Consider the following 23,958-nt stretch of genomic DNA (forward strand, 5'->3'; position numbering starts at 1 on the left):
TAACTTGATCTTAGTTGCTTGACTTACTGTTGATCTTCTTTAATCATAGCAAAAAGCCTTCACAAGTACTGCCTGTCTGAATGCAGTTAATTTAATCATATGACCTTTTCCATCTTATTTTCACCCTATGGCTACCTGACTTCTAATCAGACAGCAAATGATTAGACTCTAAGTGTTAGATTGTGCTCAGTTATTTTATTTATGCATTTCTGAAAATCATGAGATGCTGAATTATTGTATTATTCTGTTTAACTGTTTTCACCTTTGTCCGAGGAACCTACTACTGGATTATCTGGGCTTTAAATAATGATTATTTCTTTTTGTCAAAAGAGTAATCCACACGCACAAGAGTTCAAGCAGTAAAGCTCAGATACTGATTACTCCCACTGTGGGAAAGGAGGCAGCGCTGCAGCCACTGAAGTGTCAAAGCAGCTAGTGTCAGAGAAAACACTTTACACCTCCCCTGGTGCTTTTGCAAGGGCTACTCATAAGACAACAGGTGTTTCCGCAAGCATATGTGGCTAATCCTGCCTTCGCTGGTGATGTCTCCATCACCGATTTTCAAGTACTAATATTCCAACAACACGTATTTTCAGGCAGTGATGCCTTTCTACTTAGAAACACAAAGACAGAATTTTCTCAAACCTAAGTGATGATAAAGGAAGCATGAAGCACTCCGCTTCTCTGATTATCAGACCTCCAATAGTCCTGATACCACTGCTTTGCAGCAGTTAATAGCAATCAAAACTTAATTACTGAGGAGAATACGGCGCCCAAAGGTTTAAGAACTTTCATCAGCAAGTTGGTGGCAGAAACCAGACCTCTTGATTCCCATGCTCTTTCCATAACCTATTTGAATGCTTATTTAAAAAGCGATTGCTATTATTACATTTTTATGTCAGGAAGAAACCTACAAGAAAGAAGTGAACACCAGGATTTCTGAAAGGATGACTTCAACGAACTGCAAAGTTATAGTCCATTCTGGTGTGAAAGGTTTTGCAGAAGTATTAATATTAAAATTACAAAACCTCTGTAAATTGTGCGGAAATTGTAGCCCTAAAAAGACAGACTTCCACTGAATGGCCAAGTTTTTTATCTGCCACCGCAGCTCCATCACTCACCAGTTAGTGTCACTTATATTGCATGGCAGCAGTCATGGCAGTACTTAGAAGTAATCAAAACCTGCTTTAATCAGCTATTACTGGGATCTGAGAGAGGGCTACAATGTTTGTGGTGACTTTATCGCCTTGCCAGAACTCTAGCTCTCTTTAATAGCAAAATGCACGCCTGGGAGACAGACAATTTTCAGACGTCAGTATGCAGGACAAAAAAAATGTCCCTTATGAAATCAAATCTACATTCTACCCATGTATGCCTTGCAGCATTACATATTTATATGAAACACAGTAAAACAGCTAATTCATTACACAACACAAGACAGTGATTTATTAGTCCTCTCTTGTGCTGTGAGAAAATCTGGAGTCTCTCGAATTTTAGTCTCATGTAGTTAGGTTTTGCAGCATCCCAGCAATTCTGTTCAATTGAAAGTAGCATCTGACCCCATGGAGAACCAATTCCTCTACTCACCGGGCAGAGAAAAGATGGATCCCTATTCTTTAACCTTTAATTAGTACTTAGCTACATTATGCATGCTGAGGGCAAGATTAGCCATAAATGCTTCCAGGGGCACTGTATACTTACTAGTAACCTCTGCACGTAGACAGTATGTATTTCATCCAGAACCAGCATGTGGAAAAATATGTAGCAGAGAGGGTTGGACAGCATATAATTAAACTCGCTTTGCATATTAGGTGAGCAACTAAAGTAGAAACCATTACTCTCTGTCTGCAAAGCAACTCCCAAGGTTGTTGCAGGCAGAACGGCAGAGTATATGTCTTGCAATCCCAGGTATAAGCTGCATATGACCAGTGAAAAATAGGCTTTTTATTATGGCAGGGCTGAGACATCCAAATACGGGACCAGATTCTGCAAAGTGCTGAAGTCAATAGGAATTGAGGGCATTCAGCACTTAAATTAATTCACACAGCAGGGTATCAGAATGGTCCTTGTTTTAAATATTTTAGGCAATCAAATTTAAGTGGCTATGCTGAGTTTGTTTTACTCATTTCATGTTGGCTTTATCATGCCAAGATTTTAAAGCAGTGAAGCTTTCCACTGTCTAGTCAAATTACCAGATGTAAATATGACATTTTCTTTTAAGGATATGATTTTAGGGAGCATGCTGATTTCATTACATTATCCAGTGGGGGAAAAAAACATATTTATAATCTTAAAAATCTCATCTAATACAAAGCAACCATACATGAAACAACTAAAGCAATACGTTCTACTGAATATTTCTGTGGTTTTTTCATGGGTATGTCAGCACTTTGTAAATCTGAATACATCATCATGGACCCACACTCGCTAACTTAAGCTATGAACATTTTTTGTGAACAATACCTTCTACTTCTAGACTCCATGTAATTGAAAAGTCAACTAATAACGATGCTTAGAAATTAATTTATTTCAGGTATGCTATAACAACCATAATCAGCCATAAATCCTTTTGCCCTATTTGCATTTACTGAATTTGCCTTAATTATACTGCTGCCTCATTATGAAGCTCAGTCTAGAGGGGAACTCGCAAGAAGCAATGATGCAGAAAGCAGAGGACAGTTTATTCCACTTCATGGATTTACAACTTTCTACTACTGCAAACCGCTTGGAACAGACTCTATTTGTGAGGTCATTAACATGTAAACAGTGTCACGCTGAAGACGCATGGCAATGACCTACCATGCTAATGAAAAGTGATATTGAGTTTACTAATTCAGATAAGGGTACACAGATTGCCTTTTCTCTAACGCGGAAAGGCCTGTCACAGAAATAAATGCATGCTCCTTGTTGCAATTAATTTGATTCTTGTTCTTTTAAAGCTTTACTTGTAGATTTAATTAAAGCTTTCATGCAGCACACACTTTCAGGAAGTATCTATGTTTAATGGCTTTTTCTCCTAAATTAAAGAAACGAGTGAAGGTTATGATTCAAAGAACAACAGGCAATCATAAAATGAAAAGCTATTCTTAATACAGTAAGCATTACCTTGTTTTGACATAAGTAAATACACAGTACCATGGGTGTTTAAGTACACTTTTTATAATTAACATCACATTGCAACTTCCACGGTGACATCATTTTCAATCGCTTAAGATAATTTTTTTGTTTTTTGAATGTAAAATCTTGCATGCTAAGTTTCAACCTGGAGGTGAATATTTTTAAAGCCTTCGCAAAATCAATTTTTAGATATGAAAAAATGAGCAAATAAAAAGTTTGCTGTTTTCCCATGAAAATAAAGAAACAATCCCCAATGCAAGAAAATTCTCATGTAGACACGTAACTCAGTCTTTCCTTAATTTTACCGTATTAAATGTTCCCACAGAGTAAGTCTATCTAAGCAACAGACACTTAGTAAATATCAAGAATAAAAAGAATTACAAAAAAAGGTTGCACAATAACAGAAGGATATTCTGATGTTCTCAGATATGCCTCTCCTTCCATCTACAGGTTCTGAGGAGAGAGATGGTAAGGCATGGAGCAAGAACAAGTGACTAGGCAGCTTGCACTAAGTTTCTGGAGACAAAGCAGAGCATACAGAGTGAAAATAAAGCAATTTTAAGGAAATATTTTTCAGGACAGGACAGCCAATACAGTATTGGCAGAGAAGGACGGGGGGAAGGAAAAGGGGCTAAAGGAAAAGAGGAGTAAGCAAAAGGAGGAGCAGAGGAAGAAGAGAAACAGAGGAAAAAGGAAATGGTCAGCAGAATAAGAAGGCAGGATTAAGAGCTGGGCGCAACACCTTACTGTTGAAAAAGAAGCTGGAAGGAAAACAGCAACAGTAGGATCTGAGGAGTAAGTTAGATAAAACCCTTCGTGGACAGGGAACTGGACAAGACACTTCCATGAACACACAGTACTCCTGCTTCAAAATAAGTTTACAGGGTTCCGACAAAAGGCAGCTGAAACTGCAGTAACCTATTCAGGAAAAAAATAAACCCATTCTTGCTGGCAGCCTGTATTAGGACTCAACATGCAACCAATGTACCCTGTTCTCATTTTCATTTATTTTTCTTAACCATGCATTAGGTAATCACCACAGTTTACTAATATCCTTATGTGTTTCTCTTCTTTTCTTAGTTTAAAATATCTTCTATAATCTTAATCTGGAAAATATTAAAATGCAGACATGACTCTTCCCTATTTGTTAAGCAGAAAGCAAAGTTCTACTGCCAGTAACACCCGGATGTTACAGCTAAGGATCAGGCTGTATTCTATGACGCATTAGAAACGTGACAATCTTACCTTAAAAATCTCAGGAAATACAAAGCATTCAGTATTTCACCTGCTTTTGAAAAAACACTGTAAGCCATGAACCTAGTCCCTCTGAAGTGACACTTCCACGGACAATTGCCAAATAGGACCATGAACTGCAAAATACATTCCATTATACCTAAAGCATAATCCAACACACGTTTTTAAGCAAACTAAAATGTACCTAGCCTACCTAAACCATTACTTGCTGCAGCCAATATGCATACATTATTATACCCAAGATGAACACGTTGGCCAAATCCATATTGGAAGATGTACTTTGGGCTACTGACGTCACCACGCAGGAGGAAAGCACACAATCACTTTGCAATGGGAAAAGGAGGCTGAGGGGAGACTTTATCGCTCTCTACAACTACTTGAAAGGAGGTTGTAGCCAGGTGGGGGCTGGTTTCCTCTCCCAAGTAACAGGCAATAGGACATGACGAAATGGCCTCAAATTGTGCCAGGGGAGGTTTAAACTGGATATTAGGAAAAATTTTTACACTGAAAGGGTTATTAAGCATTGGACCAGGCTGCCCAGGGAAGTGGTTGAGTCACCATCCCTGGAGGTATTTAAAAGACGGGTAGACATAATGCTTAGTGATATGGTTTAGTGATGGTTTTGTCAAAGTTAGGTTGATGGTTGGACTAGATGATCTGAAAGTTCCCTTCCAACCTAGGCAATTCTATGATTCTATGTGGAGCCGTGTAATTCTCTAAATCAGCTGATCCTCTCATTCCTGCACAACTGTGAAATGTGCAGGTTAGCAAATGCTTTGCTTTGCCTTTCCTTCAGACAAGCCAGAGATGCCCCTGGTAGCTCTAACTTGTGTCTTTAGGACCAGAGGAATCAGGGAATGAGAAAGAAGGAGAGAAGCTAACTCCCTCTGCAGGTGAACTGAGTATAATTTAGCTACCCCTAGACATTTGGTTCAAGGTCTTATCGAGGGATCTCAGATCAAATGCAGAAGCGGTCCTGAGTTTCAGCTGCTAAAAAGAAAAATAAATGTGCTTCTTTATGTTTACCAGCTCAGTACTCACAGGAGCAGGTAGTTCATGGCACAAGTGCTACAAAACTCTGCTCTATTCCATCTACTACCTCTTGTTATTTGGATCGCTGCTGCTGTCTGGTTGGCACAGGAGTTAACTAACAGAACTATGCAAGACTCTTCTGACAGTCCTACAGATTTCTCTCTGTAGCATACACTAAAAGCTGCAGTCTAATAATAATAGTAGTAGTGATAAAAAAACCTTTCTCACACAGTTGTAAATGAAATAAAGCCGTGATTCTAATATCTATGATAAATCTTGTACAAGATTTTCTTTTGCAACAGGGTGTCTGGGACTGATGAAATGCCAGGTTTTGCTGGATTTGTAAGCACACAGTACAGTCCATTCCTCTGTTTCTTTGCTTGAGTAGTTTTTGTGAGGGTCAATTTCACAGCTGATGCAATCGTCCCAGCTACATTTTGCATGTGGGCTATAGCCCTGAAATTAGGAAGGACCCTGGTGAGATAGAATCCTTGCACAGACTCTCACAAATGGAGGCAGAGGGACAGAATGCTCAGGAGTGACAGAAGAAAGCAACTGAGCTACAGTTCCTGATCCTCTCACGCCAGAGTTAGGTAATTCATTGCAGGAAAACAATGACCGAGAAAGAAAATTTGGAAACGAATGATCATTTTGGGCAGCTAGACACTACGGAAACCAAATGGCCCCTGTTCTTCTCTCCAGGGATCTGTCAGTCTAGACTTCACGGGAACTTCAAGGGAACACTGTAGATAAGAAAGGAAATGAAAAGGAGAAGAAGGAAAAGGAGCCAAGATTAGAGTGTTTTCATTGTGAAATTAAGAGTGAACACTAACAGATGCTACCTTGAGGTGAATTATCATTAACCTGTCCGTAACCTCTGCAGTTAGGCTCTACAAAGGCATTTCAGCTGGTATCTCCCATGGGATTCAGGGGCCAGAGAAAAGACTACAGATAAGAAGCTCAAACAAAAACAAAACCAGTGAATAGAAGTTATTGTAAAACTAATGACTACAACACCTCAGTGCCCTGTGCTGATTTCACTCAATAGACAAGAACATCTCCTTACAGTTGTTCTTATCGGTATCACAGAAGTGATTAAGCCTGTGGTTTACTGGAGCAAACAAGTTTTAGGCTAGATTCACCATATGATTTCTCCTATCCATTTTTCTTTAAGCATTTTTCTGCTGCTTGTCCTTCTTGAGACCAGGAGAGATACAATACAAAATTCACCTTATTCCTTGTAGTCCCGCCTTTTGCAGACATCTGTCGATTGGTTCAATGTTTCACTAAGCCGTTTTGAAAACTAGCAATTCAGTCTTTTAGGAAAAATACAAGCCTTTAGCAACATAAATTATGAAGTGAGTTTTGGTCTTAATATGCAGTGTAGCTTCTTTACTGTTAACACATTTACAGTCACACAAAGTGTAATGGCAGGTTTGGGGTTTAGGGAAAATAAGTTTCCAGTGCTATTAGCCTTCTTCTACAATAAATACGAATACTAAAATAAGGAAAAACTCTTCTTCCTGTTTGGATATTCAAAATTAAAGAATCTGAAGTCAGTTTTGAGCTACCTATGTATATAGAAATACAATTCCAGAGTAAAAAACGCATGAATTGCACCTTTTTCCATAGGGAAAAGTCTTTAAAAAAGTGAATGAAAATGATACACCTTAGACCCTCTTTGAAAGTCTAACTCAACAATGCTGGTAGATAATGGCAAAATCTCAGTGCCTAGAATGACTGCTGTTGACAGTAGGCATGACAGATTTGGGAACCAGATTTTTTAGGAAGCTCCAAACAATGTCAACAGGCTAATTGCGGAATTAATTCAACCCACAATTCTATAGAGAATACAGTCCACCCTGGTAAATTGGTAACACTAACTGAACAAGAATCAATATGAGACAGCAATACAAATACTCAAATACAACAGTAACTTCTTTAATACATGCACCTGTCCCTATCTTCTCTTCCCCTCCTGAATGTATGCATTATGTCTCAGTGTTATATATAATAAAGATAGGCTTTCAGGTTTATCCGTCAAGAGTATATGGAATCCACAACTTCTAAAAGCAATCTCAGTATTCAATTCAAATCCCTGTTTAGAAAAGCAAGACAAAGCTTTTATTAATGTGGAAAGAACCAAGATGTCTCTAGACTGCATAAGCATTTATTTTTCCTAGAGTTACATTGGTTCCCACACTAAATGTCTGGTACCTTCACAAAACAAGCACTGTAAACTGAAACTGCCCCTTTAAGGACAGAAAAATCTCCAAACTCCAGCTCATCTGCAAATTTACTGCTTGACACTGAGGGAGCAAGGACAGTAACTGACTGTGACTGTGTGACCGGCATAGCAATCAGTCACTTCTGATACGTCACCCCACTCTCTCTGTAGTACCCATTTATTTGGAAAAACCCAAACTTGCAGCACACTACAGATTATGGTTTCTCACTCAACACATCTGGGCTAATGTAGTTTTGAAAAGTCTCGGTAACTTAAGAAATGACTATGGGTTTCCTACCTGTAGGTATTGGAAAAGTAACTTGGAGTGAGTATCTAAACATGCCCAGAAAAGATGAACTAAAGCAGAGCTATTCCACCACATGAATGATCTGATCTGTGTTGCACCTCAAGAAAGCTATTTCATATAGTCGGGTCACTGCCCTGGGGGGCTCACATACTACGGAAAGAGCTAATAAAATAAAAATAAAAGGATTTACTTAGTGGTGGTCTGAGTGTTAAGGATTATTTATAATTTTTCTACAGAGAAATAGGAACATAAGCCTTGGTTATAAAACAATACAATTAGATCCAAAAGAATCAGAAGATAAAAGGAATCAGTGTAAGAAATAATGACTTCAGACAGATATTTAAAAATGATGTGGTGTATTTTAATTAAAAATAAAATTCTAATTCTGAGATTGCTTAGTATCTGTGCATGAAAGCTAGATCTTGTACCTCTGTACTCAAAGCATACGGCACACAGCCCACAAATGTATTTTTCAGCAATGGTGACTTAGTAAAACACCCTCCTTGCTATTTTGGGCACTGCATATTATCCAAAGATTTCGATATTCTAGACTTTGCCAGATGCAACAAAACTCATGGGACATCCCCAAATCATTTAAGTCTAGCTTACAAAACAATTACAGTAATCCACGTTTATTTTGGGTTACATGATTCTGAGCTACAAGTCTATGTAACTATGCATATTTAAAGACTCAGAAGAGATCATAAGCGTAGTCTTAATGGATCAAAACATCAAACAGTTCAAACGCATTCCTGTTTTTCTGTTCAGTGCTCTCCTCCATCTGCAAGATGCTAACTGATGAACTTACTCCAGTTCCAGGGGCAGCTGCAGCTGAGAATACAGGGCTGCTTCTAACCTCTCTCACTATTTACAAATTACTACAGAAGTTTTAAACATGATGACTGCGTATTTCCTGGAATTATCCAGAAATCACTCTTAAGAGTTTCAACACCATTGATTTTTTTGGAAATTTTATGACTCTGATTATTAGGGTCATTTTGCAAATCTGCTAACCTTGTGCTTTCTGCCATAAGTACTAGGTCAATTGCAACGGAATTGGGGAAATGAGCCACAAATTAAGTCTCCATACAGAGCTCCAGAAGCCAACACTGAAAATCTGCTAGCGAAGCAAGAGACACAGAGATAGCTAAACTGAGAACAGACTCAGAGGCTCCTCAGCTCAAGTTAGGTACACAAGAAACGTGTACTTCAACTGGGACCCAAACCACCAAATTCTCATGAAAAGGAGGGTTTGTTTTTATTCACATTTATATAAAAAAGCTAAATGTTGGTACAATTAATTTTCTTGTAGGAGCAATTTTGCCCTCTTTGAATCATACATAAAGTACCAAGCAACAGGACCTCTACTCCTATATAGTCCATTTTAGTAATGTTTCAAAATTGTATTAGGCTTCTGGATTGAGATTTCCATATAGAGGACGTACCTGTGAAGCACTTCCGTCCTAAGCCACCTAACTAATTGGTGCTGGGACAGACAATATCAGATTTCATACTAGTAAGATCTCAACATGATTACTATGTTATAAGAATTCTCGGCAATAATTGTCTCCTATTTCCCTACTTCACATTTCACAAGTTGAAACGACTTGTGAAAAGGCACAAAAATAGACTAATACTATGCACCTAACTGCTGTGCAGCCCCGTTGTTGCATAAGTACTTAATTTCAATAATAATCATAACATACCATTTTGATATCAAGTTCAAACTGAGGACAACATCAAAAGCTACCTGCTCAACCTTGTATTTTAATTGGGTGTACATCCTACTCATAGCAATGTAATGAAGCCTTTTCTTGAAAGCAACTTCTAACAGCTACAATTTGTAACTATCTGCCCCAGAATCTGGGGTAAACTGAATTCCCCAAAATCTCTATCAGGCGCTAGTGTCTCCAGTAAACTCAGATGCTCCAAGCCCTCTTTTTGTTCGTCTGATGCTTGAATTTGCATGAATTTAGCTATGTTAGCTCCCAACTAATGATTAATGATCTCAGAGGGCAGAAGCTTTATGAAAATGAAAATCCCAAATATGAAAGTTAATGGCCATCAGTCAGCACAGTGGTGCTTGCTGTCACCTGAACAACAGGCTTGTCTAGCTCATTTAACCATAATTACACAATAAACTACTAATGTACTTTTCCTCTGTGGCCAATGTCGCAGGGGTTTGGCCCATCAGAAGACGCGTGAGGAGAAAGCAGTCATGCCAGCGCTGGCTGCCATGCTGAGAACACCAGTCATTACAAGTGTCACTAACAACACCATCTCCATTCTTCCCTTTTTCTGGAATTGACTGCAAAGTCAAAAGACCTGCTGCAGAGTTAATGAGCACTATTAAATTTGCTCTAATCTTAAGAAGAAAAGAACTCATACAGGACTAACTACGGCCAGACCAAAAAAAATACCTGCTGCCTGCCTGAGGTGAAAGGTAAAAAATGCACCAGTTCCGAGGAAAGCAAGAGTGGGAGGAAAGGCGCTGGCAGAGGCACTTAAGCCCATTAAAACGAAGTATAATTCTCAATAGCCGTACTCGACTTCTTTTCTGTAAAGTCTCTTGACTGGCTAACTAGCAAACACAAGATAAAATGGAAATAATTCTCTGCCAAATATGCACAGCTGTAGGTCCACCTCTGATGATTCATCAGCAGCTCTAGGCATCTGCCAATTTTTTCTTTTTTAATTTCAATTTAGGATGGATCTAGAAGTGGCAGAGACTGCAGCCTACTAGGCAAAAGGAGCCCACGGCACATAAGGAAAGCAGCACACAAGACAATAGTAACTATTTCAGTGCATAGATGCTCGCTTGGATGTTACAGCTTGCATTTACAATGACTAATCAGTAAATTTGAATATGATACTCAGTATAGAAGTCGTAAATTAGCAATGGCAGAGTACTTCAGATTATGTTTCTCAAAATATAGAACATTTTATAATCCACACCAACTTCCTCAGCTAAAAATAAAACTGTAATGAATTCTGCATTCATGTAAGATTTCCTCCAATTTCAGTGAAATTGCGTGGTGCGTAAACAGGTGGAGAATTAAGTCCAAAATATTTCCTCCTACCGGGGGCCAATCTTGTTTGCTCTTTTCAGGGCTCTTATTTCCCTTCCTTCGCCAGACAGAGAGCAAAACAACACAAGGTCAAGAGCACACAATTTCTTCTGGAAGAGTTCATGTACCCAAACTACAGAGTTATCAAATTTGTATCATGCTTACAAAAAGACAGATCTTTTCTTGAAGCCGCTGTGAGAGTACTCCAAGTAATCACAAGAAGCCCTATTACATCCAATATTACGATTGCAAAACTGGGGACAAAACCTGTTCAAACTTCACATTATTTTCCATTGTCAGTGGATAAAGGGGAAAAAATGATACAATCCAATTTCTTCGAATTTAATGTTCCATTTGTTTCAATTTTGTTTTTTGACTTAGCCTTGAGACATGAATTACATTAAAGTATTAATTTAAACATATGTACTTATTATGGCAACAACTTACGACATGACTTACTATATTACACTATTTTGACATTTTAAAAACAACATTTAAACAGTCCCACACTGAATTTTTTTTTGAAGGCCTATTTCATGGAAAATATGGTCTTTTCATCTCAAGAACAGAAACAAATTTTGAAATACTGTATCTGTGGAAGAGATAATTTTTTCTGACCTTCACATAAATACAGTGCTTTAAAGAACAGTTTTAAAAAATTGTACTATGTGTAAAGTGTCAAATAGTGTAATATAAAATCTGAATTACTAAGTAAATGAGCAGTCTCAGTATATTCTGAAGTCTTAGGGAATTTCAACTAAGAGGCTTAATTTTTTGTTGCTTTAATTCATTTGAAGCATGGTTCTGCTCACCAAGTTTTCAAGCCAGAAAACATTTACTAATTTGTCCATAAATTCTATAAGTGAATGATGCTTTTTCAAAATATTAATTGAAAAAATATTTTAAAAGTTTGAGGAGTCATTAAAAAGGAACATGAGAAACTAAATATTGTTTTTAAATAAAAACATTACTGAAATGTGTTTCTTTCAAGCGCGTGGTACTACCATATGTACCTGAAAACTAGTACTACAGTCTGTCTCATGCAAGTAATGCTCCGTCTTCTGTAATTATACGAAAAATGTCTCCTAGTTCCCCATGACTTTTAAACCTGAGCTTTAAATAAGACAGATATCTACTGGGCAGCTGATTTTTGCTGCCAGCCAACAAGATCAAACAAACTTAAATGCATCTCATTTTGTGACTATGCAATTAATATTTTGCTAATCCAAAACCTATCATGTACTCCTTGTACCTGGAAAGCGAGAAAAGGTGAATAGCCTCGGAAAGGGATTTGCTAAAGTCACTGAAGAACCCTTCTCATTCATCACCTGCTGACAGCAGGGAACAAAACAAAGGCTTTGAGTAAACAAAGAATCATATAATGGCATTACTAAGGACTGTATCAAAATGAAAAGTTATTACTTACTGAAAGTTATGCTTCATCTTGCCCTCATTTTTTACTGCTCTCTCCTTTGAAATTCACTCCAGTAACCGTAACTCATGACGTTTATGCATGATCATTAATCATGAAAAAAGTAGTAATATGTACACAGCAACATATGGAAATGCTTGTACGTGTCTAACCAATGCTATATGTTCAACAGAACAAATGAGAAAGAAACCACTATATAAATCCTAAAAATAGTTACTTAGGCATGAAAATTTCTCATACACATTGTAGTGATATTTCTACCTACTACTTTTCAATTAAGAAAATTCATTACATAAGGATATTCAATGGACTCTAATGCACAGTATGAGGCATAGGAAACTGCTATAAAGCTAAATACTTCATTACATTATTGGCCATGTTGTTTTTATCTTGGTAAAACTTCTACAAAGTTTGTTTTTATAAAGGAACTTTCAATATCAGCATTCACTACTTATGCATGGAACAACATGGCAGAAAGCGTGTCTCTGATGACAAAGAAGTTACTTACAGGTAATAAGTGTAGGAGTGATAGCTTCTTCTGCCATGATGGTGGAAGGATTAGGCAGTGGTGGAAAAGATGAAATGGAAGGAAAGAAAAGCCAAATATTAATGTATGAAAAATCAAGATGAAACTGAGACCAGAACTGGTGACACAAATGAAAGGTAGCAAGAATGCATATCTGGGCATATCATGCAACGTGTCTGGAACAGACAGATGACATATCCAATCTCCATAAAAATTTAAGCAATACAATACATAATGCATCTCCAACTGTTAAATCAAACCACCTTAAATTACACCGACTCTCTCAGTAACATTAGATATAGAACGTATATTTATCTCTGCATACACTACACACACAAACACTCCCGATTAAAGTGATAAAACACCTCCAATTACACTTCGACTGCATTAGGAATAAGGACATGGAGCTTCTAACATGGTGTTAGAAGTTTAACAATGCAGAATTTCAGAACATTTATTAAACAGCTTCTCTTCCTGTCAGAGTACTGTAGAGTCTTTGGATATCCCTTTCTTTACTTCAAGAAATCAGTTCTGCCACTGACAGGACTAGAACTTGTTTCCAGAGGGGAAAAAAATCAATGGTCACAGCTTTTTTAATATCTCAGCTTTTTTAACAACCATTTAAATTCAGAAGAAAAACATACTTCTGGCCACACAAGTAAAAAGGCTATCCTTGCTGGCTAAAATTATTTTGGTGGTATTTCCCCATGTGTCAGAGAAAAAAATAAGAACTGATCCTCTATCCCTGTTATTTCTGCCCACGTGAATGTCACAAAGAACAAGTTGGAGACCTAGCCACCACCATCTGGAGAAATACAGACCCAGTCAGTCTTTCCCGCATCACCTCTTCCACAGCCAGATCCTCCAGCCACATGTGCTCTGCGTGAGCACGAAGTGTAGAAGCCCTCCAGCTACGCTCTTCTGCTTTACATCTCTCCCTCCCTCGGTTATGAGCCCACTACAAGCATGTCTGCAACTCTCCAAAAGGGGCGAGTTCCAACCTAAATGAATTCCGTATATTGACTGCAATTAAAAAGAGGCTGGAGATCTTAAAACATCTCTGAGCATAGCATCAAGTAGCATTCACATGTTGTAAGATAAAAGACTGAAAGGAGCCATGTAGGCATTTGTAATTTTTACAGCACATGCATACAGCCCTTTGACTACAGAGGAAACGTAAACAGGCCTTGCAAAGGCCTACAACTAACATTAACTTGCCTCTAGCTACATGCTTCAGGCATCCCTTTGAAAACCAGGCTTTCATCAAATTTTCTCTCTCATCTTCTTTGTGTGAAGATGCCGTTAGAAATATTTTCCAGTTTTTATTCCCATTTTTCTGATGCAAACAGTATTGTTCAAACACAAGAGGCTAGATACTGAATATTTAATCACGTGGCATGTCTGCAAAAATGCACACCTGTTAAAGTTGAGTTTTAAAAGACATCTAAGAGTAGAGGACAGGGAAAGCTGGAAACAGTTATATGCTGCTTCCACCAGCACAGACCCCCATTGCCTTCAGTACGGAGAACAGGATCAGGTCCTACCAAAGCAGATCAACTTACCTGCTCTGTTAGCAAGGGGTTATTTTCTGGCTCAGTCCTAATTATATCTCCCCCTGCCCTTCTTTTCAGACTCACTCATTCTCTCACTTCCATTTAGAATCTCATGACACTGCCAACCCTGTTTCTTGCCATATGTTGCCATGAGAGAGATTTAATGTAATTAGTACAAATGTTCTCATACTTCTAAAAGATGTATAATAATTTGAGAAACAACAATAAATACAATTAATCAGTGAAGCGCTGCTGGTACTTATGTGCAGAACTCTGCCAAATATGTTATAGAGATAAATTATTCCTTATGAAAAAAATGCTGAAAACCCAGGAGCTTTAATTTGTGTAAATGTCCCATTAAAAATTTGTATAAGATGAGAAAAATTAAAAGTCTCAAGCTCCAGATATTTTTATGTTGCTACAGTTGTGAAATTTTCTACATGAAAGTCCTTGAAAAGGAGCACTGTGGTTTTTGACTCTCAATAACACCAGACGCTAAAAAAACAGGTAAAAAAAATTAAAAACCTGCAGAAACAGAATATTTTAGACTTGCAATTCCTCAGGCCACATGCAAAACCACCATTGATAATTGAAAAGATTTAGCTATTTTAAGAAATATGGACAAGTTCCATTTTATTTCCTACATAATGTATATAAATTTACTTTCTCTCTATGTATGAATTTTTTTTTTCTGTTAAAGAGAGTGACCCAAAGATTTTGGCCAACCTTTGCCAAATTTTCTTCTGTGCATGGCTCTTCAGTCATGTCCCACTAGACAGGTTATTTTATGTCAATAAATTGTTTCTGTGTATAGTGATAATATAAAGCACTTTTATATCCTTCAGGACTGAAGACATAAATAAATTTCATAAATAGCACTTGTAGAATAAGGCCCAACTATAAAATCTATCAAAACCAACACAGCTGGCCGCAGGAGAATTGTCCCACTAGAAGGGAAAACTTCTGGAACTGTGTAGTTACCACTGTGATTTCTTTCATCGTCTCTCTTTTGTAGCTGGCCTAGAGGGAAAAACAAGGTTCAGGAGTAGCACTCGGAGAAGACTGGAGTTTTCCTCCAGCCCTATTATCTCCAATTTCTATCCTAACTGTTTGAAATTGTTGGCAAAGGTGTATAACTGCATTCCCAGACCAGCTCCATCAAGTGCAAAAGCCTTCCTTAGCCACTGCCAAGAACCAGGGGCTCTGACTTAAACAGATGCCGCAATTACATACATTAGAAACTACTGGAAGGCTCAGGCACAGAGACAGCTGAAAGCAGAAACTAAAGATAGGCAAAAGAAAATAACCTTTTTATGGAGAAATGCAATGATCAGAAAAACTCCATTCTACAACTGAAGCAGAAGCCGATGTAATTAATTTTTAATAACCGCTTCCTTGCTGCAGCAAGATGGTGGCCCCGAAAGTAATAGCCACCCAAACACATAAGTACTTCCAAGCAAACCTTGGACCAATAAATCTAATTTCTCAACTTCTGCATATTTTTTAAACTTAGCTGAAATAAAAGAAAAAAAACCCCAAACAACAAAAAGAGAAAAGAATAAAGCAGTAAGGTTCTGATTTTTCAATGCCTTGATTTAATTGCTATTGCTTTTCCAAAGGTTGTGGGAACAGTTCTCTCATTTTCACCGCTCTACTTTAAGTTGACCAAAAGGTGAACTTACTTGCTGCAATTTTTATTTTTTATTTTTTTATTTTTTACAAAGTCCTATACAGATATATCAAAGACTGGCAGAGATCAAGGGCCTTGCCTGAGATTTAATATTCAGGATCCGATTCAAAATCCACTTTACTGTGGAGCAATATTGTGGAAACACATGTATTGGTTTCCACTGACTTTGTGTTAACTCTTATGTGAGAGATTTGGAGCACAGCTGAGAGGAAAACATACTGACATTATTCTGCCTGCACAGACAAGAATCGTCTCCTTGACATGACCATATTGGTATTAGGAATAGCTTGCAGGTCGCTTGTCTACGTGACATCTTTATGCAGGAATGTGGTTGAGTGGATAAAGATAGAACAGAGCAGATAAAGAACTCCGAACAACGAAGTGGGAAGAAAACCAGGAAAGCACTAACAGCCATCCCCTGACCCAGGTGACAGGCGTACAAATCTGGCTTACTTTAGGCAAGAGTAAGTGTCCACACAGAAAACATTTTAGTGTCCATGATGTTCCTACCCTCACCAGTGACACCATACCATATACTGAATAGTTAGGCCACCTAATCTCTCCGTGACCCAGTTTACCAAATAGCTACTTCAGATGACTGTTATATAGTGAAATTATTAATGACGCCTAATGGCTACCGATATTTGCAGAACTTCTCTACCTACTGCTTTGACAGTGACCATATCCAAAGCACGTCTGTGTGGCACTGAAAACTTTGCTTCGAGTGTTCGTCTTGGCTACTGAATTAAAAGTCAAAGAGGCTGATCTGTGAAAATCTGTGGTGCCTGGTACTGACCAAGCAAAGAACGGTTTCTGGCTGAACTGAGATGGCTATTAAAGGAATACGTTGGGTAAAGACACGGATATCACCTACAGTGAAACCGCTTTCCAAATCTCTTGACAATGGAAAGAAATGGTTTAAAATAAAGTTAATTAAGCACTGTGAAGCCCCAGAGGTAGAGTAAATCTAATCTACTGGTGAGACCTGGAGGTGAAGTCTACAAGGACTCATTTCTGTGAAAGGATGAGTAACAGACAGTATGTATCTTGGGATATGCCTTGGGATGGTGGAGCGTGAATGGGATATTGCTGGAGCCAACTCCAAGGAAGACAAGTTTCAGAGCACGTAGCCTCAGTGCAGTGAAACCTACTATTGTAGCCCAGAGAGTCTGCACGGAATAGTGCAGAGAGGAAAGTGGTTCTCTGGGGAAAGGTGCCACTGAATTACAAGGTGCTGTTTTATTTTTCACTCAGATCTTTACTCCAGTACAACTCTTGATAAAGTAAATGAAATAAAATGATCAAGTTGCAGCAGTCAAATGACACGCTAGCTTGATAAGATTGTTTCACAAAGTAGCACCTAAAGTATCATAAAACAGCAAAATTGCTACAGTTATACTAAGCTTGCAGAATGATTTATACATTTTCCTCAAATGCATAATGTATACACAGTAACTGAACCAAGGTGAAACCATAGGGGCTCTCAGCAGCGTAGTGAATTAATGCACCAATAACAATCTATTGAATAATCGGTTCATCTTTTGCTTAAGTCATGAGTGCAATTGTATTCAAGACCTTCTATGCTACAGCATCTGCTTTAGAGGTCTGGGACACAATATACCTGCCTCCTGAAACTCTCATTAAAGCCTAGTCACATCCTTTTACACAGATGAACTATTCTTACTTTTTAGTATTCACTACAACTCATTTCACAGTTTGTTTTCTTCAAGGCTGCAGCATCATTCTGGGATATGTTTAAGTTATTGGTATCATTCTTTCTGTACTACACAATGAAATTGTGTGTATGTGGTAACAGAGTTCCTGGACTTGTACTTTCAATAGGTTCATCTCTGTGACGAGCAGATTTATTCGAAACCCCAAAGAAGCTCACATAATGCACTTTTCTTCTAACAACAGAATTACTATGAATAATAATTACTGTGCTGTGGTAGACAGAAGGAATCAAGTATCCTTCTGCATTAACATGCAAACACTTAGAATTCGAGCCTTCTTGCCTCTAACAATTAGATTATCAAAGAGCTTTTCCCTAGAGAATGAAGCAAGAGCTGGTATAGCATCCATTTAGCCAGAGACCCTGACACCTTATTTACTTTGAAACTATTTGGATCATTTTGCAATGCTCTCCCTTCAAGATTAAGAAGAACTTGTCTCCCTTGGGTGAATATATTCTACCTTTGGCGCAAATGCTTAAGGAGAGGCTCAGAACTGGAAGAGAAAGAGTGATAAATGCTGGTCAGGAATTGTGTGAAGAAGGACTGGCCAGACAGTGCGAGAAGCCTTCCCCTCTGCATGCCAAGTGCCATGTCTGGCCCTAGGGAGGAGTTTGGAAGCTCAACTGTTAAAACTGAAGGTATGAATGATGCAAAAAATCAGACGTGGGAAGAAAAAAGTACTGCAAAGTCAGAACAGATTTTAACTCTGCTACACTGTATTTTATTGAGAAGATTTGGTTACTGGGTCAATTTTGTTCCCTCGGCCAGACTTACCCTGGGGCTTAAGTCTCATTCTCCTCTGTAAAGCAGCTTTTGACTGCTTTACTTACCTCTTGCGGTGACCTAGCCCTCAGTCCTGGCCACAGCTCCCCGTTCTCTGCATAGAGCCCTTCTAACTCACGGCCCTGCTTCTGCCTTCAAGGAGAGTGCAAAGCAGCTACTTCTGTTGCCTGCCCTGAGGCACTGTCAGGCAGCTGCCTCCTTAGCTGTGCACCTCCACTGTTCACATTCTGGAAGAATTTCAGGCAGCTCAGGGGTTTGGACTATCTCAGACCTGCCAACCTAGTTAACATACAATTAAATCACATAGCGTCGGGGTGAGCAAAATCAGGCCAAGATCGCTCGCAAAGGAGGAAAAGGGGATAATACAGGGTGAATGGCAAGGAGGTGAGGGGTTATGGGACAGCAAGAAGACTATGGCAGACGTGGCAGGAGAACTCGTGACTCAGCCCCTCCACACAGCTCTCACACATTCCCAACCCCAACTCTACACATCACTCAGGATACAACCTAAAACCTTGATTTTATTTGCTAATGAATTTGTCCCAATCTAGACTTAGCTTCTATCATCACACAGATTTTTTTTCTTACCCATGCCACCTCCCTAGCTGTGAGATATTTTTCCCTTTATTATTTTTCCTTTTACAGTGTTGAGAAAGGCAACTGGGTTTAAAAGGCTTACAATTCTAATGTTGTAGCAGTTTTCAAACGATTTTCAAATCAGTCTCAATGTGTGTGTCTGTGTGTGTGTGTGTGTGTGTGTTGAACCAGCATTTGGAAACATTCAACACCATTGTAACATTTTCATTTGTTTTCAGGGAATGAAGTTTATGCAGAACAATACAGACCCCATTCTTAGCCAAACTGCCTTAGCCCTAGCTCCTGTTTGACTGAGGATTTCTTTTACATTCAAGAATGAAACTACATTTAACTTTCAGCAGATCTGTTGAATAGAGATACTGTTCTATTATTAGAGTCCATCATGCAGTACTAATGCAAGAAGTGCTAGAATCATTAACCTCGAGTTGTTTTTCTTCTAGAACAAAGCCACAAGCATTAATTCATAGAAAATGCTGTGGGTTGAAACAGGTATTGTAGTTTTACACAAAAACAGCAAAGCTTTGGGGGTGGGAGGGAGCAGTTCCTAAACTCTGTGGCAAAGGGCATGAAGGTGGCTGGATACTTTTGCCAATATCAACCTGAGAACTGCTGTAGGAGATGCTGCGATATGAACACGTACATAGAAAACATCTACTGATTGCTCACCTTTTCTTCATTACCAGCACGACCCCCAGAAATATAATGACGAACAGCAAGATGCCTGCAATGACTCCAGCAATTTTAACAGTATGGTCGGTCTGCTTCTCAGGTTCTGGGTCTGGTTTTCGAGTGGCAGCCCCTGTGGAATCAGTAAAAGGAAAAAAGAAGAGAGAAAAAGAATAAGGATGTTATTCTTTCCATGTTTACACATTTAACCTACCAATGTCATTAGTCTTTTCCAGGGCCAACAGATATCAACGCTTGATATTTTAAGAAAAAATCCTCCTTTCATATGCATTGACAGGAATATAATTCCTCATATTGTTCCATGACATTTTGCTAGACCACAACACAGGTGGGATACTACAGTCAGCCCTGACCCTTTTATAAGAGCCTCTTCACACATTCACAAATTTCTATATTTTTATTATCTGTGCTGGCTCCCTTTTCTTTCTGCCATTTAGAAACTTGCTAACAACACAATAACTATCCTAAGCCTTTATCCAAATTTGATTTGCTGGAACATTTTCCTCAATTATTTTTCATAAATGAAGCTGTAATTCCATAACATATTAGCTTAAACACCTGGAAAAGTGAGATAAGCTCATTTACCATGCATTTTACCCACAATTGTTTTTTACACAATAGGCTTTTTTTTTTTTGCCTTTGGAAATCTAAATCTAGGTCACATCTGGTAGGCAAAAAGACTCCTTCTAAGCAATTTATTCACAAAGTGGGAAGCAGCTGATGATCACACCACTGGCACCCACATTTAATATCTGTTTAAATGAGATAACCAGTGCCTTACAGCAGCTACTGTCTTAGCTCTTCCAGCTTCTCCATTTAAAAAAAATAGCATCGTTTGTACTGTTTACTGTATAATGTGATGGAACGTCAAATCCATGTCTGATGAAATATCCATTTCCTCTACTAAATGAGTTCAGGATGAAAAATGTTAAGGAAGCAACATTAAATTCACTAAACTGATTTTATTTTTTTTTATGGACTTCCATTTTTTTTTAATCAAAAAGTGACAGTATTCATCATTTAAGGCACCATGCCATAAAGTGGACACAGGGATTTATGGATCGCTTTACTGCTATGGCTTTTTTTGGAATTATATTTTACCATTTATATTTTACACGTTTCTTCACTTTCTTTTTTGGAAAGAAAGCAAACTGGTGATCAATTTACATGCAGAGATATTTTCTGAAAAATTCAATGCAAACATTTCCAATGTTTCTTCTCAGTTGCAACCATCATATTCTAAGATGGTGAGTACTTCTGAGCACCCACAGTTACACTTTTGGCCTACATCTTCAAAACTCCTTACCACCAGGAATGCCCGCAAAACCTGACAATTCATATTGCTGACAGAAAAGGTGTTAATGTTTAATCAAAATACATCTAGAGCTAAGTGCAGGAGCCAGGTTCTTTGGAAAATTCTGGCCATGGTATTTTGTGTGAGTGCTAAGTCAAAGCAGATGATTTGCTGCCTATCTCTGTGCCCAGTCCCACCAGAATAATAGTTTGATAGCAATACACTGCAATTCTGAACTATTAAAGTTCTTACTCCATATGAGTAAAGGTAATGGAATCTGGCTCTGTATTTTCTTCAATGCAGACTTATAAAATTCTGTTATAAACAGTTCTATTTTTATTTTCCTTGTGCCATATACAAATAGTTTTGTTAAACTCTACATTGCTGTAATCTGCCTGGCACTCAAAAGTGTAGCAGATATTTAGAAGACATCTTTGTGCAAAAGGCAGCTGTTAGTTGAACTTGGCAAACAGGAAACAGTGAATCGAGTATGAGGCAAACGGAAAGACATGATAAGGTCTTCACAGTCCTCTTTTAAATCTAAAACCCAAGCAAGGAAGAATGCAAAGTCAACAACAAGAGATATATTTCCAGATGTTTTCTAAGACTGGTTCCTCCCAAAGTCTACTCTTCATTCTCTCCTTAAGGCTAGATCATTCCACTGAAATGCTCATCACTACCACCTTCTTAAAATCAAATTTTGCCTTATGGCTTCATTCCTTTCATCAAGGCTTCCAGTGCTACTTTTGGGATCATGAATGCTAAATACTAAAAGTAAATGAAGGCAGCCTTGCTACATTTTCACATACAACTCTCAACTATCCAATGTGTTTTATCTCAGTGTCATGTCTCTCTTTAACAGCACAGGGTCCTCACTTCAGTGGAACTAGCCAGACTTATACTATGCAGAGAAGATAATATTAAAATCATATTCAGAGCACACACATTTCCTGCATCTCATGAAGCGCAACTTCCACGAAATGCCTTCAATGACACAAAGCATTGCCCTCTTGGGAGTCACAGACAAGCCGGGGAATCCACCGCTACTGGAAATTCTCCAAAGAAAGCTTACACGAGGAGACATACAGAGCCTAACAGCAGGACACTGAAACTCCCATTTTGCACCATCTATTGATTATCCAATTGAATCATCTTGAATGGCCTACAAAAAGTGCATGTAATGCCACCCTGAGTTAAAAATAGAATAAAGCTTTCCATCACGATGGACTCTGCCTGACTCGTAACAGAGATTGTCTTAAACTGGAAACACGATGTTTGACATGCCTTTTAAAAACTCCTATCACTAATTCTGATAAAAACCAAAGTATTGGCATTATCTCAATTCTCCATTAGTTCCATCCAGCACCTCATTCATTCCCTGACAGAATGTTGCTCCTTTCTTGGTGTCAGTGAGTTCCAGAATCCACTTGGGTAAAAAAAAACAAATTTGCCACCTTTCACCTTTCTTGAGCATCCCTCGTGTCTTTTAGTATTAGAAATTCTGGATCAACTTTCTTAATTTTATTTAATACTGTTTATTCCTTTAGCATATCTCATTTTTTCTACATTTTTAAAAATTATTGTGCTCTACGCCATTTTTTATCCCCCTTAGCACTCTGGTTTTATTTTGCCATCAGATGGACACTGAATAGGTCACTGGTGTATTGTTTCCAATGAAACCCGCATCCCTTTCTTCAGAGCAGTGTTCTATTTTGAACCCTTTATTAATTAAAAGTCATTCAAATTTAGCTCTGCTGATCACTACATAGCATTTATCAAGACTGAAATTTGAGCTGGCACTACCTCTTTATTCAGTTTGCTTTTGTCCTGCTGAAATTCCTCATAGTCCTGTGTGAATTCTGCTAACCCGCATCACTTAGCATCATACTCTAGAGCTGCTGCCTCAACGTTGCCTCTTCCATGTCTTTAATAAACATAACGTACTGCATATAATATTAAACCCTTAAATGCATTAGCTATGATAAAAGCTGGCAGTTTACTTCTCTCTGTTTTCTGCCTGATAGGTAGATTTTGATCTAGAGTAATATTTGCCTCTCACCTCATAATTACTTCTTAACTAATTTTTAACCTATAGCCGCACAGGCAATTGCAGTGGCACCACCGAGAGAAAGGTGAACTGTGTGTAAGGGGATCCAAGCAGCTAGGGGCAGTCGTTCCGAGATTTGTTTTGCCACTGCCATGTCAATTTGCGCTTTTAGCCTTGTTTGTATGTTTTCAAGAGATTTAGAAAATTACTATTGCAAGTCTAAAAAAATGATGTCGTGGTTTCTCTTTTACCCTACTGTACTGACATATGCTAAAAAAGTTGAGTGAAATATAATCTTTCTTTACAGAAACAGTGTTAATTATATATATGATATGATACTGTGATACTACTGTATCATGGTATTATAGTCCCAGTTTTTTATTCTATTTATCATTGTTGTTTCAACCAGTTGGTCTGACATAGCCATTTTTAATTTCCTTGACCACCCTAGAGCCTTTAAAAATATATAGCTACAAGACTAGTGGAGCTTTACATCTCCAGTAAAATATCTGTTTTAATGACAGACTGCATATTGTTGCCAACAGCTGAGCTAAGCCCACTGCATTTTCCTCACAACACTGGACCTAATGACTTATTGGGGCGAGTTTTTT

General features: G+C 38.2%; 1 protein-coding gene across 15 annotated transcripts in view; it reads right to left on the reverse strand.

The window, feature by feature from the left end:
* PTPRM (protein tyrosine phosphatase receptor type M) overlaps positions 1-23,958 on the reverse strand; it is a 482,403-nt gene that overhangs the window by 139,471 nt on the left and 318,974 nt on the right. For 8 of the 15 annotated variants that reach the window (XM_074576689.1, XM_074576685.1, XM_074576684.1 and 5 more), the window contains one exon: positions 19,986-20,118. In XM_074576689.1, the coding sequence (XP_074432790.1) occupies positions 19,986-20,118 (133 nt within the window). Of the gene's footprint in view, positions 1-12,945; positions 12,976-19,985; positions 20,119-23,958 lie in introns of all 15 variants that reach the window. The other 7 variants (XM_074576688.1, XM_074576681.1, XM_074576680.1 and 4 more) reach the window with 1 other exon arrangement.

Source organism: Larus michahellis, chromosome 2, assembly GCF_964199755.1.
Source record: "Larus michahellis chromosome 2, bLarMic1.1, whole genome shotgun sequence".
Taxonomy (NCBI): Eukaryota; Metazoa; Chordata; class Aves; order Charadriiformes; family Laridae; genus Larus; species Larus michahellis.